Genomic DNA, 17816 nt, shown 5'->3' with positions numbered 1-17816 from the left:
AAGTTAGTCTTGAGGCTTCAGCCCAGAACATCGTTTGGCATGGTACGGGCAAACAGTATTTCCAAAGCTATGGTGGGACATCAGATGAACTCCCTGAGGAAATTTAGGTTATATTGTCTTAGCTCAGATGTGAGCCAACAGACAGAAGCTGACCAGCACCTGTAGAATCATGCTTCATGAGCATGAGTTATTCAGGAAAAGAGGAGAAAATATTGGTAGAAATAAACAAAACACTTCTTGAAAATACTGAGGTCTTTTTCCCTAGTTTGTGCTTCTGCACATTTGGATTCAAAAATAGCAACCCTTTTATATGTTATATATATATACTTGTATATAATCTTATTGCATGGCGGAGCGGGTCGAATGGCTAACTCCTGCTCCTAATTTGTATGTTTGTATGCATATTGCACAAAAATAGTCCAACACTGCAGCAGAATTCTCCTCAACAGCACCCCATGAAAACAGTCACAACGATTTTGATATCCTGTTGTGTTTCTGTTTTTTCTTTCTGTTTCTGTTATTTTTCTGACCCTATTTGTTTAAACAGTGACAGCTAATGATCTCATTGGGGGAACTGACGGGGAGGGTTTACTCTGTCAAACACTGTATGACAACTGATTACATAACTGAAATGGTTCAATTGCTAAAGTGCCCACGGTCAATGACTGGATCTCTACTGAGATTAATCACTGCCTTACACTCTCCAGTTCGATTAGTCCTGCTGGCTGGGACCTAATTGGATGAAGGAAAATGTGACTTTCTCAAAGAATTGTAGATACCTTACTGTAAATAATCAGATTCAAGTTCCTCTAGTCAGAGATGGAGAGAAAGTCTGGTTTCTTCAACCAGTTTAATTGACCCTATTTGTGGCATGCACAACCAGGAGGAAAATAGGGTTTCTACCAAGCAGTGCAGATCACGGATTATGGATCTCAGATTATGGAGTTTTCAACTACTTGCAAGACATCCAAAATGTGTGGTAAGAAGCCTATTAAGATACATATTGCAGATTGAGTCCCACATACCTGCCTTTTTGCTCCACAGTAGTCCTCAATGTGCCTCTACAAAGCATTAAACATTAACTAGGAAGGTAACTGGGAAATCTTCCTGGTGCCAATATATGTGCAAACATAGTTAAAAACAGAATACTCTTTATTTAAAGTTTCAGAAATGGAGTAGCCTATTTCATTTTTCACATTCTACTAAAAACAGGCAAAATGACACAAGCTGCAATCTTGGCTCTCGTGTGCATGCTCTTCAAAGCAGGAAATGATTCCATAGTTAATGACAAGTATACGCAATGCCATGGTCTTGACTAGGTGCCATTGTATGATTTTATGATGAATAGTGAACCAGGTTTGATCTTTCATTATGCTTTTGATGTTACTTTGCATTTTTAAAGTTTTTATTTTTTAATAACCAATTTTATTCAGAAAAAGAATGTCAATTATGGCAAACATGTCTACCCAGCATCAGAAATAAGTACTCTTAATTGAGGAAGCAGTGTTTTATGTCTTGAGTCTATGAGTTCACTAGGCGAGAAAACTCAAATTGCGCGCCTTCATAGACACTCGTTAGTTGATGGTAGCTATCAATAATGGAGAGAGACCGACATAAGAACAAACTGTGATTGTTTATTGCAACAGAGGGCAGAGCACTTAATCCTTGTGCGCTCTCACAACCGCCTCCAGCTCTAGACTAACCGGTAGCCCACGTTGTACACTGATAGGTCAGTACTGTCACATGGTTAGTCCACTTGCATTCTCTTAAAGATCCATGGTACTCCACTTTACCACATCCCTCCTTCTTTACTTAAAAAATGCAGTTGACAAACTTAATAACGTGAACTATTTACACTAATAACTATTTGCAAATCAAGTGTCTCAGGAGGTTTTCTAGGACTTTTGAGCGTCGCAGTTCAATAACCTCGGCTGGTTTTTCTGAGATATTTCCAGGGACAGTTGTCCACTAAATTCCTCAGTGGAATGATTTCACCATCTTTCGAGTGTGGTCACATTCATTCCTGCTGCCCCTCCCCTCCAAGCTGAAACAGATAAAGGGCCACAAGCACAAAGCAACACTAAGGGGAAAAAAATGTTTTGTTTTTCTTTTTGAGGATTGTCAATAATTCTTCTTTTTCTTTCCGTGTGTCCTTTTCTTGGTAGCACTGATCCGTATCTCAGTTTTCTCTTTAATTTCGCTATTGGCTGGACTAGACTCAGGCGCAAGCTGAACGTAAGTGAGCTCAATAGCTGGGTTTTCTGACAGCTCTTCTGGGAACTCAGGGCCTCCTAGTTTCAAAGCTTCGGGGCTTTTACGTAGCTGCTGCTTCAGCTCTTTCAACTCTTTCCAATTCTCATTAATAGCTTCCTGGAGAATCTCATTTCATTGCCCCTTCTCAGCCAATTCGTTCCTTAACTCGGCCAGAGACAGGTTTAACTCTTCCTTTTCTTCTTCATGACACATCTTTTCAATGGCACAAATTGGGAGATGATTGAATTTTATAGCGCATTAAAGTCCTTTAATAGGTTTTCCTTTTCTTTTTGAAGGATGCTGACTTCAGCTTGAACTCTGTTCCGGGGTAACACTTCCATGGGCTTCTCCCGTGGATGTTCACACACTCATTTTTTTCTGCAGTAATGCTTCTGTTTTCCAATTGGGAACTTAACGGGCCCTCAAGGCTTATCTCTCCAGCCAGTTCCTTCCGAGGAGACTCGGTCCCCTGCCTGACATTACAAATAGGGGTAATTTTGCAGACTGTTCCTCATACTGTATCTTGACTTGACATATCCCTTTCGGTCTTATTTCTCCACCTGTGTATGTTCTCAGTTTAGTGTCCGAAGCTTCTGATCTTAAAGGAGGCGTTCCTTTATTCAATTATCTGAATGTATGTTCTCCAATGACAGACATTGACGCTCCAGTATCAACTTCCATCTTGACGAGTTGTCCATTGACTATAATGACTACTTGGATTAGCTCAGTTCTACCCACTTTAAGTTTATATAATGAATGGATGTCTGATTCTATTTCTTCTGGTTCTTCCATGAGACATATGCCATGATTTCTCCCTTTGTCTTTAAAATGCTGCCTCAGCCTATCTCTGCAGTGCCGCATTATGTGACCATAGCAGTGGCGGAAAAAGCATTGGACTTGTTTGAATTGTCAATCACCCACTGGATGCCTAGATGCATTTCTGTCATTCGTTTTGTGGGTTTTCACTGTGGTACTGCTGTTTCTTACTGATCTGTACATAGGGGGCGTTTCCCGCCTTTCTCTGGGGCCCGATGTTTTTGCACATTTTGTTGCCAGTCTGTCCCACCCGACCAGATGGACGGCGCCATTTTGTGCATCTCTTATAGCTTCCTAATTTCCAACAGCTCTCCATGGCTGTGGCTAATTCTAATGCCTTATTAAAGTCTAGATTAGCTTCGGCTAGCAACCGCCTTTGAATAGTATCATCTCCAATCCCACATAACAGTCGGTCTCTCAGCATATCAATAATGGATGTTCCAAATTCGCAATGTTCAGTTAATGCCTTTAAAATGGCAACATAGCCAGCTATTGTCTCCCCTGGAAGCCTATTCCTTGAATTGAACTTGAAGCGCTGCATAGTAACTGGGGACTTTGGTCTCAGGTAGTTTTGTACAATTTTTATTAACTCATTGAAAGTCTTCAAGTCGGTGGCGCTAGGTGACATAAGGCTGCGGATCAGCCCATACGTTTTGCTCCCGCATGTGGACAAAAGATTTGCCCTCTCCTTTTCCTCCCTCGCGATGTAGTTAACAGTAAAAAAGAACGCTAGACTGCAAGGGGATTGCGCTTCCAATGGCTTCCCAGTTAATGACGAATTTGTGTGTTTGGCTTACCCAGGCTTTCTTGACTACTGACAATCAATTCGTGTTTTGCCTTCCACAGAGTTGCCCTCTTTCTGCGTCTCTTATAATTTTCTGTCCATAGCCATTTTTCTTGCATGTACCTCTTTAAGTGTACTGCCACTTTAAGAGCAGAAACCATTTTTTTTAAACTCCATCTCTGCAGCTGTCGGCTTTCCTGTGCTGTGTTTCGCGCTCTTTTCAAGTTTTGGCGAATCGATCGTGATTCGGCAGGGCTTTTTTCTCTTTTTAAAAAAATTTAAAACTGCAGCATTGCTTCCTTCTCGGATTGCCATCTATTTTACAGCATAGGTACAGATTCTCTTTCTAATGTTTTGCTCACCTGTCTTGTGGATTCTCACTAGGTGCTGTTTACTGCTATCCTATCCTCGTTGCCAGTTTTATGTCTTGTGCCTATAAGTTCACTGGTTGAGTAAACTCAAATTGCAAGCATTCATATACACTCATTAGTTGATGCTCGCTATCAATAATGGAGAGAGACCAAAATAAGAACAAACTGTGATTGTTTATTGCAACAGAGGGCAGAGCACTCAATCCTTGCGTGCTCCCACAACCACCTCCAGCTCTAGATTTAGTTAACCAATAGCCCGCGCTGTACATTGGTCAGTACTGTCACATGATTAGTCCATTTGCATTCTCTTAAAAATGCATGGTACTCCACTTTACCACACAGTGTAAAACCATAATACATTGCGCTAAGGTATGCTGGTTTTCCATGTGTAGGGCACATGCAGCCAATGGTAATTAATTAAGCCAGATTCATTAAAGCTAGTGTGTGGGAAGACCTGAATGTTTCAACTGAAAACATGTGTACAACATGAAACTGGTTTTAAGTTTCCTCTTTCAGGGCTCTCAACAATTAAAGTGGAAATTTTCTTACGTGCAATTATACAAAGTCAGCATGAATACAAAACAGGAAAATCCATTTTGTACTCAGGACAGTTTTATTGGTTTAAGTTATCGACGGAAGAAATTTCATCCCTGATCTATCTTAACCGCAACCTTCGATGATTGCCCCTTAATGCACCAGTGACAAGTTTTCATTCCGACATGATCAAGCTTACTAACTCTTAAAAGATCAATTCAATATCAATTTGTGTCCAGTTATCAGCAATTTTAACCCATGGGCAAGCAATAACAGATGAAGCTGCCAAACTCTCTTCGCTTAGCCAGCAGAAACAAGAGGTGTTCCATCATATCAGTCTGGGTTGGTTACAAAGCATGAATCCAGGACATAAAAGGAGGTTTAACTCACTACTTGTCGATTGTATTCCAGCAGCTTTTTTTTTTACAGCTTACAGCACACATCAGCTTTAATCATTGCACCAATATCAAACAGAATGTTATTAATTCCACTAGAAACTTCACCAACAGAATTACTTTGTCACTTTGTAGAAATGAGAGATCCTCAAATTTCTCTCTGCTTCTCCCAGTAAGATTAATTACACAAAAGCAAAAACACAGAGTTCAATAATACACATCTATATCTTTTAATGTTCACCATGGGAATAGGGGTGTCCCTCGCATTTATTGCTCCAAATTTAGCTCTGTCCCGGTAATCATAAAATTGTAAGATAGTTAAAGACTAAGGTTTCAGGGTCATGCATCCAGAAGCAACCTGACTCCCATCACAACATCAACTGTTTCTTAAATGATTTCAGGATTTTGGCTCCGTCGCTTTGTGCAGGATTTTTCTCTGGGCGTGCAGGTGCACGCCCAACATGCCCGAGTGTGAAATAAAGCGCATTGTCATTGGCCAAGCGTGCCGACGTCAACACGCACTCTTGCAATAGTTAGGTCAGAGGGCGTGCACCAGAGCCAGCCGACAATTAAAAGGCCTACCAAGGCCATTAAGTTAACAACTGTCCTGAATTTTTCACTGCCTGTCCAACCTTACGGTTGGCGGGCAGGCGAAAAGGCCAAGAAGCCTTTGTGTTTTTAGGAAACCTCATCCACGGGCGGGATGAGGTTTCCCAAAGCAAATAAAAATAAACTAAAAATTTAACGCAAATCAAAAACATGTCCATGCTCACATGACAGACGTTTTACGACATTTTTATTTTGTGCGTTAGTTTCTTTCAAACAGCGCTTCATCCCCCTGAGGCAGCTCCGTGCCTCAGGGAGATTGAAGCGCTCTTTCATGCGAGGACTGCTCTCCCTCCTACCCACCCCGCGCCCCCCCCCCCCCCCCCCCCACCTGCACAGGCAGAGCTGAGCGCTGCCGCTCACTTTCCACGCTGGGAGGGCTTTAATTGGCCCTCCAGCGTAAAATCGCGGTGCGGTGCTGATCGTGGGCGGCGGTCGGCTTCCTGACCGCCCCCACCAACCCCGCCGAACACCCCCGCCAAGGGCAAAATTCTGCCCTTTATCTTGATATCCATTCCACATGCCAATCAATTTTTGTGTGAAGAATTTCCCGGCACTAGTCTTAAGTTTGTTTTTCGCTGGTTTAAATTTGCGCCTCTTATCCTACTGTTACATTTTAGTTTATAATTTGAAGTAGTGCTCTAGATTTAACTTTTCTATATTACTTAACGACTTGATGTAACCTGAAATATCAGCTCTCCATCAGTTCCCTGCAATCCCTACAAATTTCCCTCAGTCCTATGTCATAGTTCAGTGCTCTAAACCCAGGCACCAGTCTCCTGGCTCTTCTCTGTACTGCCTCCAGGGCTTGGTTCATCTTGCATTCAAGTGGCCAACTTTGGGCAGAGCAACCAAAGTTTAATCTAACAAGAATGCTACAGTCCGTATATCTTTCTAAATTACCAGTGGATCTCCTGTGACGTTGCTGGATAAAAACCAAGAAAATAATGCATTAATAGATAAGTTTGTGCTGTTTCCAAGTACCAGTTATGAGAAAAAGCCTGGCTTATTGCGGCCTCTTCAATTGTACAGAAGTATATGTAATACAAGTCTCGCAAAATTGATCAAGATAAATGCTGGACTTAAAACTTAGAATAAAAATAAAAAGCCTTGAATTTCCAGAGGATTGTCCCAATCTCATGTCTTGAGTAATGGCAGGAAATTGGGAGAACGCCTACTTATGCAAAGGCAATAATCTCAGTCGAAATAAAAATAGAAAATGCTGGAAATACTCAGAGTCAAGCATAGAATAGGAACAGAATTCATGCTTCAGGTCAATAATTTCTTGTCAGAATATCCAGGGAATAGAACAGACAAGTTTGAGATCCCTTTCATGATGATGGAGGGGTATTCACAGTCAAGGAAATGCGAAGGCACATTGGAAGCGCTGGTATGGAAGATGGCATTGTCAGGACAGTTACGGAGGAGGCAGTGAAGGTGGGTGAATAAAATGGAGTCTTTAATGGAAGCGGGATAGGAGAAAGTGTAGTCAGGCTAATTGTGGGAGTCGGTGGGCTTAGAGCGAATATTGATCAATAACCTATATAAGCCCACTGACTCCCACAACGAGAACATTAACCCTAACTCCTCCCTTCACTTTGATTTCTCTCTATCCGTTTCTGGGAGAGCGAAAAATCAAGGAAGCGAAGGGAAGAGTCAGAGATGAACCATATGAAAGTGAGGGAAGGGTGGAAATAGGAAGTAAAGTTGATAATTTTTTTCAATTTGGGCCACGAGGAGGAAATGGCACAGATACAGTGATCAATGCATCAAAAAAATAGGTCAGGATGGGGACCTGACTGGGGCTGGAACAAAGAATGCTCCACCTATCATGCAAACAGTAAGGCATGGCCACAATCCATACAGGTTCCCATTGCAACACTTTTCATTGGGAGGTAGTGACTGGAATCAAAGTACAAGTTATTTAATGCGAGAACAAGTTCAGCTAGATGGAATGGGACAGTGGTGGATGAGAACTATTTAGACCTCCATTCAATGAAGAAGTGGAGAGCGCTCAGACCATTCTGGTACAGGGTGGAGGTGTAGAGGAATTGGACATTGGGTGAAAAGGAGATGGTTAGGAACACAAAACTGGAAACTTTTAGTATGGTGGAGGGCATTGGAAGAGTTGGAGAATATAGGTAGGAAGAAACTGGGCAAGGGGAGAAAAATGGAGGCAAGATAGGAAGAAATTAGTTCTGTGAGACAAGAACAAGCTAAATCTTTTGTGGATCTTGTGAAAAAGGTAGAAGCAAGCTGTACAGAGTTGGGTGACTTTAAGGTTGGAGGCCATGGAGAGGAAAGCTACAGAGGAGATGAGGTCAGTGGAAGTCTTGAGAACTATGGCCTGCTGTTCAGTGCTGTATCAGGTACAGAGAGAGGTACAAGGGGAGTGTCAGAGAATTGGTGATCAACCTCAACTTGGTGAATGTCAGCTCAATAAACAAAAACAGTGCCACCTTTGTCAGCAGGTTTAATGACAATGTCAGGGTTGGACCTGGGAGAACAGACTGCTGCAAGTTCAGAGGGAAGTAGGTCAAAGTGATCAAGGGGAGAAGAGAATCCGAGATAACCAATGTCACACTAATAGTTATCAATGAAAAGATCTAGAAAAGGTAAGAGAGAAGAGGGAGGGATCCAGGTGGAATAAGAATTCTGAAGACGGGCAAAAGGATCCACTGTGCAAGAGGTAAAGTTCTGGCCAAAAAAGAGAAAACAGAGGCGAAGGCAATGGAAGAAGAGCTCAGCATCGTGCCAAGATCAAAATTCATTTGAGGCAGGGTATAAGGGGATGAAGCAGAGTCCTTTGCTAAGGACAGATCTTTTGAGGTTGGAGAGGGAAAGGGCAAAAGGAATAGTGAAAACAATATGGCAAAGTGTGAGATTGGAAGGTGGCATGGGTCAGACAAAAGTGAAGGGGAAGAAGGAACCAAAGGGATATTGGTATCCAAGAGTTGGTGAAGCTCGCAATCCTTGAACCTGAAAAGAAGAATAAAGTATGTTGTTCAAGCGTCAGATGAGGGGAAGGATGAAATGGAACTGGGGACCTGGACAGCTTTAAGATAGACTGAGTTGGTGTTGCTGTAGAGAAAGGTTGTGAGCATGGATCTAACAGCATATGGCATTGAAAACAGATCTCAGATGCGGCAAAAGAAATGGTTCATAGATCGCTGAATATTTTGGAGATAATCCATAATCGTGGGCATATCCAAAACACTAAGGGGGAATTTAAGTTGGAATCTACATGGAATTAGTCAGATCGAAATACAGTTGCTAAGGAAAGAGATGTGACTTTGAAAGCCGGTTGTAGTAGATACATGATCAAGGAAGGGAAACAGAAAGCGATGAAAAGGAACGAAGTTAAAGAATGGAAATCCTCGAAAGAAGAGCAGAACCTCTTCAAGGTGACCAGATGAGAAGTGTCAGGGAATTAAACACTAATGCAAAGCAAAATACTACGGCTGCTGAAAATCTGAAATAAAAACAGAAAAAGCTAGAAATACTCATCAGGTCAGGCAGCATGGGGAGCGGAGCAGAGTTAATGAGCAGGATTTTGGGGTTTTGGGTCAGACCCCGATGTGGAGGTCAAAAGGGGGTCATGATAGCACACTGTGTGGGAAACAGTCACCCGCAGTGATTTTCCGCAAATTGGTTAATTAGTGGCCAGAGGGCAGGCTCGTCGTTCATGTATGGATGGCCATTGGGCTCTCGAAGCTGTGGGGCTAGTAGGAAGTCCTCCAGGATGGAAGGAGCAGCAGATTTGAGTTCAAGTAAGAGAGAGAGGGAGAAAGAGAGGGCGCCTCCCTCCCTGCAACTTTAAAAGATTTAAGTTTAAAAATGGGCTCTGCAGTCAGGCCACAATTATGCAGCTGTGGCCAGGCAGGTGGAGAGGGCCTCAAAGTCTGCCTCGAGCACTGTCCCCTGCCTCCAGTCTGATGCTGAGAGGCAACCCTTCAGGCAGATGGCCGAGTTCCCAACACCTCAGGGGGCCTGGAGGTCAACTGGAAAATGGGTCTTAATAGGCCAATAAGTCTCCTTAAATGGGTACCCACCATTTGTGAGTAGGTAAGCCCTTCCAATCCCAATCCTGCCTACTAGAAAATAGCCTGGGATTGGTGAGCGGTAGGTGGGGGGGGTGGAGTTGGAAAATGGTGCCAGCAAACCAACATGCCAGCCTATGGCTGGAATTTTCATGCCTGTCTACTTCCGTACTCAGAGGTGGAATAAACCCGTCCAATATTTCAGGTCAGTGATCTTTCAAAAGAATCACAAAAGAACAATTGTCAGTGCTAATTAATTAATGCTGGCAAAATAGAATATGACTGAATGTAACGTAGTAAAATTTTGGACAGGAAAATACTATGACTCTCTTTAGTTTACACTTGTAAACCTCCCATCAATTTCCTAGCTTGATTTTGAAACTAACAGTCCTCTTTCTGAATTGAAGTTCACTCATTCCTTTTTTTAAATTGAGCCTTGGCATCCTGTTCCTGCTCTGGCAATCTACTCTATAATTCTATCACCATCTTACTAAAAAACCAATTTTCTTACTATAACCTTAATTTTTAAACAATGACCCGTTTTTCAATGCTGTGCCCAGCAGAAGAACTTTCCTGGGTCTAAATTATCACTACCCATTAAAGCCATAAACATCTCCCAACAATTCTTTCCTAATCCTCCTCTTCTTCTTCTTAAGAACAAGACAACAACTGAAATCCCAGGCTAAATAATCTTTCTTCATAACTCAGCCTTCTAAATTCAGGAATCTACCTCATGTAGACTCCATACAATTATTGAGCAGCATGACTTTTTTTGTTTCTTGATTGCAACCCCTTCCACCTATGACACAACATCATAAATGTGGAACAAAAACAGAATTACCTGGAAAAACTCAGCAGGTCTGGCAGCATCGGCAGAGAAGAAAAGAGTTGACGTTTCAAGTTCTCATGACCCTTCAACAGAACTGTTCTGTTGAAGGGTCATGAGGACTCGAAATGTCAACTCTTTTCTTCTCCGCCGATGCTGCCAGACCTGCTGAGTTTTTCCAGGTAATTCTGTTTTTGTTTTGGATTTCCAGCATCCGCAGTTTTTTGTTTTTATCATAAATGTGGATGCAGGCAGACCAAGAGACTGGTGCAGTTGACTCACATTGTTTGGATTGCTACAGCTGTCATTTACAGCCGGTGATGTCAATGCCAACCAGATCTTTTTGGCTCCATCGCTGCAACATTATCAATTTCTCCAGGAAGGCAAGTTGCCACTTGGCCCACTGTTATGGTGCCTGAGATCTGCTGTACATGTGCCAGCTGGCTGCAGGCAACAGGTCAAAATGGGAAGCAAAAACTTCTCCTGATCCAGCCACAGTGAACACACTTTTTTTTTGACCGGACAATTTTCCATATCGACTTGACCTACATCTTCCAAAGAGGATGGATGCAGCTGGTGCTACTTCAGTGAGATGCACTACCAAGCTGTCATTAGGAGGAAACCCAGGAAATTTTTTATGGTCGCAGGTGACCACTGGGGGAGAGGAGAGCAAAAAAAAAAGCAGGGTAGTTGATCAAAATAGGGTTAATTTTGACATTGTGTGATAGTGTAAAATGAGTGATAGTGCCTGTTTAACCTCCCTCCAATTTTTATTCCCACAGAAGGAGTTAGTGGAGTGGTATTGTCAGTGGACTAGTAATCCAGAGATCCAGGGTAATGCTCTGGGGACCTGGGTTCAAATCCCACCAAAGCAGATGGTGAAATTTGAATTCAATAAAAATCTGGAATTAAAAGTCTAATGATGACCATGAAATCGTTTGTTGTTAAAAACCCATCTGGTCACTAATGCCCTTTAGGAGAAATAAATCTGCCATCCTTTCCTGGTCTGGCCTACATGTGACTCCAGACCCACAGCAATGTGATTGACTCTTAAATGCCCTCTGAGATGGCCTAGCAAACCACTCAGTTGTAACAAACCACTAAAAGGAATGAAACCAGGTGGACTACCTGGCATTGACCTAGGCACTGGAAATGACAACAGCAAACTCAGTGCTATCAACCCTGCAAAGCCCTCCTTACTAACATCTGAGAATTAGTGCCAAAATTGGGAGAGCTATCTCACAGACTAGTCAAGCAATAGCTTGACATAGTCATACTCACATAATCAGACCTGCCAATGTCCCAGATACCATCATCACCATGATAAAAGCAAAATACTGCGGATGCTGGAAATCTGAAATAAAAACAGAAAATGCTGGTAGGGTGTCGTATTTTTAGCTCTAAAGAAGAGTCATACGGACTCGAAACGTTAACTCTGTTTCTCTCTTCACAGATGCTGTCAGACTTGCTGAGTTTTTCCAGCATTTTTTGTTTTTATTACCATCATCACCATCCCTGGGTATGTCCTGTCCCACCAGCAGGACAGGCCCAGCAGAGGTGGCAGCACAGTGGTATACGGTCAGGAGGGAGTTGCCCTGGGAGTCCTCAACATCAACTCCACACCCCATGAAGTCTCATGGCATCAGGTCAAACATGGTCAAGGAAACCTCCTGTTAATTACCATGGAAGGAGAGATCACCGCACAGTCCTTGTGGAGACGAAGTCCCATCTTCACATTGAGGATACCCTCCATTGTGTTGTGTGGCACTACCACCATACTAAATGGGATAGATTTCAAACAGATCGAGCAACTCAAAACTGGACATCCATGAGGCATAGTGAGCCATCAGCAGCAGCAGAATTGTACTCAACCACAATCTTTTAGCTCATGGCCCAGCATATCCCCCACTCTACCATTACAACCAAGGGATCAACCAGGGTTCAATGAAGAGTGCAGCAGGACATGGCAGGATCAGCACCAGGCATAACTCAAAATGAGGTGTCAACCTGGTGAAAATATAACACAGGACTACTTACGTGCCAAACAGCATAAGCAGCAAGTGATTGACAGAGCTGAGTGATTCCACAACCAACAGATCAGATCCAAGCTCTGCAGTCCTGCCACATCCAGCCATGAATGATGGTGGACAATTAAACAACTCACTGGAGGAGGAGGCTCCACAAATATCCCCGTGCTCAAACTAATCACTTAGTTTCATACCCTTACATCCTCATCTCAATGAATTTCGGGCTCGGCACAATGCTGAACTCTTCTTCCGCCGCCTTCGTCTCCATGCTCACTTCTTTGGGCAGGAGTCCTCTACCCACTCAACGGATCCTTTTACCCACTTCCAATATTCTCCCTCCACCTGGACCCCTCCCTCTGGATTCTTACCTTCTCTTGATCTTTCCATTGAGAACTGTCGGCGTGACATTAGTCGTCTCAATTTCTCTGTTCCTCTCACCCACCCTAACCTGTCTCTCTCTGAACTTGCTACACTCCGTTCTCTCAGGTCCAACCCTGACATTGTCATCAAACCTGCTGACAAGGGTGGTGCTGTTGTTGTCTGGCGCACTGACCTCTACCTTACAGAGACTGAGCGTCAACTCGCACACACTTCCTCCTACCTCTCCCTGGACCATGATCCCACCACTGAACATCAAGCCATTGTTTCCAGGACTGTCACTGACCTCATCTCCTCTGGAGATCTTCCTTCCACAGCTTCCAACCTGATAGTCTCCCAATCTCGGACAGCCCGCTTCTACCTCCTACCTAAAATCCACAAACAGGACTGTCCCGGCAGACCGATTGTGTCAGCCTGTTCCTGCCCCATGGAACTCATTTCTTGCTATCTTGACTCCATTCTCTCTCCCCTTGTCCAGTCCCTTCCCACCTACACCCGTGATTCCACTGACACCCAACATCATATCAACAATTTCCAGTTCCCTGGCCCCAACCGCCTCCTCTTCACCATGGACGTCCAATCCCTCTACACCTCCATCCCCCACTGGGATGGTCAGATGGCTCTCCGCTTTTTCCTCGAACAGAGACCTGAACAATCCCCATCCACCACTACTCTCCTCCGTCTGGCTGAACTTGTTCTCACACTGAACAATTTCTCCTTAAACTCCTTTCACTTCCTCCAAATAAAAGGTGTGGCTATGGGTACCCGCATGGGCCCCAGCTATGCCTGTCCCTTTATGGGGTATGTGGAACATTCCTTGTTCCAGTCCTACTCCGGCCCCCTCCCACAACTCTTTCTCTGGTACATCGATGATTAACTTCGGTGCTGCTTCATGCTCTCGTCTGGATCTGGAAAAATTTATTAATTTTGCTTCCAATTTCCACCCCTCCATCATTTTCACATGGTCCATCTCTGACACTTCCCTTCCCTTCCTTGACCTCTCTGTCTCAATTTCTGCTGATAGACTGTCCACCAATATCCACTACAAGCCTACCAACTCCCACAGCTACCTCGACTACAGCTCCTCACACCCCGCTTCCTGTAAGGACTCCATCCCATTCTCTCAGTTCCGTCACCTCCGTCGCATCTGTTCTGATGATGCCACTTTCAAAAACAGTTCCTCTGACATGTCTTCCTTCTTCCTTAACTGAAGTTTTCCACCCACAGTGGTTTACAGGGCCTTCAACCGTGTCCGGCCCATCTCCCGCGCATCCGCCCTCACACCTTCCTCTCCCTCCCAGAAACATGATAGGGTCCCCCTTGTCCTCACTTATCACCCCACCAGCCTCCGCATTTAAAGGATCATCCTCCACCATTTCCGCCAACTCCAGCATGATGCCACCACCAAACACATCTTCCTCTCACCCCCCCTGGTGGCATTCCGCAGGGATCGTTTCCTCCGGGACACCCTGGTCAACTCCTCCATCTCCCCCTACACCTCAACCCCCTCCCACGGCACCTTCCCATGCAACCACAGAAGGTGCAACACCTGCCCCTTTACTTCCCCTCTCCTCACCGTCCAAGGGCCCAAACACTCCTTTCAAGTGAAGCAGCATTTCACTTGCACTTCCCTCAATTTAGTCTACTGCATTCGTTGCTCCCAATGCGGTTTCCTCTACATTGGAGAGACCAAAAGCAGACTGGGTGACCGATTTGTAGAACACCTTCGGTCTGTCCGCAAGCATTACCCAGACCTCCCTGTCACTTACCATTTCAACACTCCACCCTGCTCTCATGCCCACATGTCTGTCCTTGGCCTGCTGCATTGTTCCAGTGAAGCTCAACGCAAACTGGAGGAACAGCACCTCATCTTCCAACAAGGCACTTTACAGCCTTCCAGACTGAATATTGAGTTCAACAATTTTAGATCATGAACTCTCTCCTCCATCCCCACCCCTTTTCTGATCCCCCCTTTTTCCAATAATTTATGTAGATTTTTCTTTTCCCACCTATTTCCATTATTTTTAAATGTATTTCCATCCATTGTTTTATGTCTACCTTTTAGCCTTTTTCGATTCCTTCACCCCACCCCACCCCCACTAGGGCTATCTGTCCCTTGCTTGTCCTGCTTTCTACCCTTAATTAGCACATTCCTTTGGATAATATCACCACTTTCAACACCTCTTTGTCCTTTTGTCTATGACATCTTTTGGCTATCACTGGCCCTCTATCCAGCTCTACTTGTCCCACCATCCCCCCTTAAACCAGTTTATATTTCACCTCTCTTCTATTTTTACTTAGTTCTGTTGAAGAGTCATACGGACTCGAAACGTTAACTGTGTTCCTCTCCGCAGATGCTGCCAGACCTGCTGAGTTTTTCCAGGTATTTTTATTTTTGTTTTGGATTTCCAGCATCCGCAGTTTTTTGCTTTTATCCCCATGCTCAATGATGGGGGAGCCCAGCATATCAGTGCAAAAATAAGGCTGAAGTATTTGAAACAATCTTCAGCCAGAAGTGCCGAGTGGATGATCCATCTCAGCCTAATCCGGAGGTCCCCAGTGTCACAGATGCCAGTCTTCAACCAATTCGATTCACTGCACATGATATTAAGAAACAGCTGAAAGCACTGGATACTGCAAAGTCTATGGGCCCTGACAATATTCCGGCAATCGTACTGAAGACTTGTGCCCCAGAACTTGCCGCGCCCCTAACCAAGCTGTTCCAGTACAGCTACAACACTGGCATCTACCCGGCAAAGTGGAAAATTGCCCAGATATGTCCTGTGCACAAAAACCAGGACAAATCCAACCTGGCCAATTACTGCCCCATCAGTCTCCCTTCGATCATCAGTAAAATAATGGAAGGGGTCATCATCAATGCTATCAAACGGAACTTGCTTAGCAATAACCTGCTCACTGACGCCCAGTTTGGGTTCCATCAGGGCCACTCAGCACCTGACCTCATTACAGCCTTGGTTGAAACATGGACAAAAGAGCTGAACTCCAGAGATGAGGTGGGAGTGACTGCCCTTGACATCAAGACTGCATTTGACCAAGTGTGGCATCGAGGAGCACTAGCAAAACTGGAGTCAATGAGAATCAGGGGGAAAACTCTCTGCTCATTGGAGTCATACCTAACACAAAGGAAGGTGGTTGTGGTTGTTGGAGGTCAATCATCTTAGTTCCAGGACATCACTGCAGAAGTTCCTTGGGTTAGTGTCCTCAGCCCAACTATCTTCAGTTGCTGCATCAATGACCTTCCTCCCATCATAAGGTCAGAAGTGGGGATGTTCGCTGATGATTGCACAATGTTCAGCACCATTGACGACTCCTCAGACACCGAAGCAGTCAATGTCCAAATGCAGCAAGACCTGGACAATACCCTGGCTTTGGCTGACAAGTGGCAAGTAATATTTCTCTGTACAAGTGCCAGGCAATGACCATCTCCAACAGGAGAGAATCTAACCATCACCCCTTGACATTCAATGGCATTACCATCACTGAATCCCCCATTATCAACGTCCTGGGGGTTACCGTTGACCAGAAACTGAACTGGATCAGCCATACAAATAGTGTGACTGCAAGAGCAGGCTAGGGACCAGGAATCCTGCAGCGAGTAACTCACCTCCTTACTCCCTAAAGCCTGTCCACCATATACAAGGCACAAGTCAAGAGTGTGATGGAATAATCTCCACTTGCCTGGATGAGTGCAGCTCCAACAACACTCAAGAAGCTTGACAACATCCAGGACAAAGCAACCTGTTTGATGGCACCACATCCATAAACATTCACTCCCTACACCACTGAAGCACACTAGCAGCAGTGTGTACCATCTACAAGATGCACTGCAGGAACTCACCAAGCCTCCTTAGACAGCACCTTCCAAACACACGACCACTACCATCTAGAAGGACTAGGACAACAGACAGATGGGAACACCATCACTGGAAGCTCCCCTCTAAGCCACTCACCATCCTAACTTGGAAATATATCACCACCCCTTCACTGTCGTTGGGTCAAAATCCTGGAACTCCCTCCCTAACAGCACTGCGGGTGTGCCGACACCACATGGACTGCAGCGGTTCAAGAAGGCAGCTCACCACCACCTTCTCAAGGGCAATTAGGGGTGGGCAATAAATGCTGGCCTAGTCAGCGATGGCCATATCCCATGAACAAATAAAATAAAATTAACTTCAAATGGTCTATTGCTATCAGCTGTTTTACACTCCAGTACAAAGTCAAAATTACCCTAGTTTGCAGACTGATGTCAGTGAGGGGTAAATTGGGAGAATTTTTAGGCTCTAGGATGCCAACCAAGAATCAAAAATGGTGCCCAAGATGCGAACGCACACTACCAACAGGAGGTGAGAAGGACACTACCTTAGTAAAGGGATTTGTATGCATGCACACAATGTTAAACTGAATGAAGGACCCCAGCCCCAAACTGGTGTTATTTGAAGTATTTGCAGGTTAGTTGCTGGATTATTTCTTCTGGCAACAGTTGCAACTGTATACATTTTTGGAAGTTTCTTCTACTTTGCTAAAGTTTGAGTACTCTATGGAGAGTGGTTTGGCTGGTCTTGCCATGTTTTTTGCAATTTTAAACATGCCCAGGAGAATTTAAAGAGGCCGCACAGAGCTGGACAGGGAGGCGGGGGGTGGGGGGTGCAGTAGAAGGACAATCAACAGCAGACCATATCCACAGAGGGTCTTCAAGAAGCAATTCTCTTACCTCAACTCCAGAGAGTGCGTGAGACATCTTTTCTTTGCAAAGGAGGTCATGATT

At 44.3% G+C, this 17816-nt stretch overlaps 1 protein-coding gene across 4 annotated transcripts in view; it reads left to right on the top strand.

The window, feature by feature from the left end:
• Positions 1 to 785: 785 nt before the first annotated feature.
• The window catches only part of LOC144688958 (uncharacterized), an 87380-nt gene continuing 70349 nt past the window's right edge, over positions 786 to 17816 (top strand). For 3 of the 4 annotated variants that reach the window (XR_013578521.1, XR_013578520.1, XM_078556027.1), the window contains exon 1: positions 801 to 979. Coding sequence is in view for 2 of the 4 variants with exons in the window: in XM_078556027.1 (XP_078412153.1) it covers positions 940 to 979 (40 nt within the window). In the remaining 2 variants the exon portion in view is untranslated. Of the gene's footprint in view, positions 980 to 17816 lie in introns of all 4 variants that reach the window. The other variant, XM_078556028.1, reaches the window with a different exon arrangement.

Source organism: Cetorhinus maximus, chromosome 13 (assembly GCF_964194155.1).
Source record: "Cetorhinus maximus chromosome 13, sCetMax3.hap1.1, whole genome shotgun sequence".
NCBI classification, from domain to species: Eukaryota; Metazoa; Chordata; class Chondrichthyes; order Lamniformes; family Cetorhinidae; genus Cetorhinus; species Cetorhinus maximus.
Note: the sequence above shows the minus strand (reverse complement) of the source record. Positions and strands in the feature narration are given on the sequence as shown.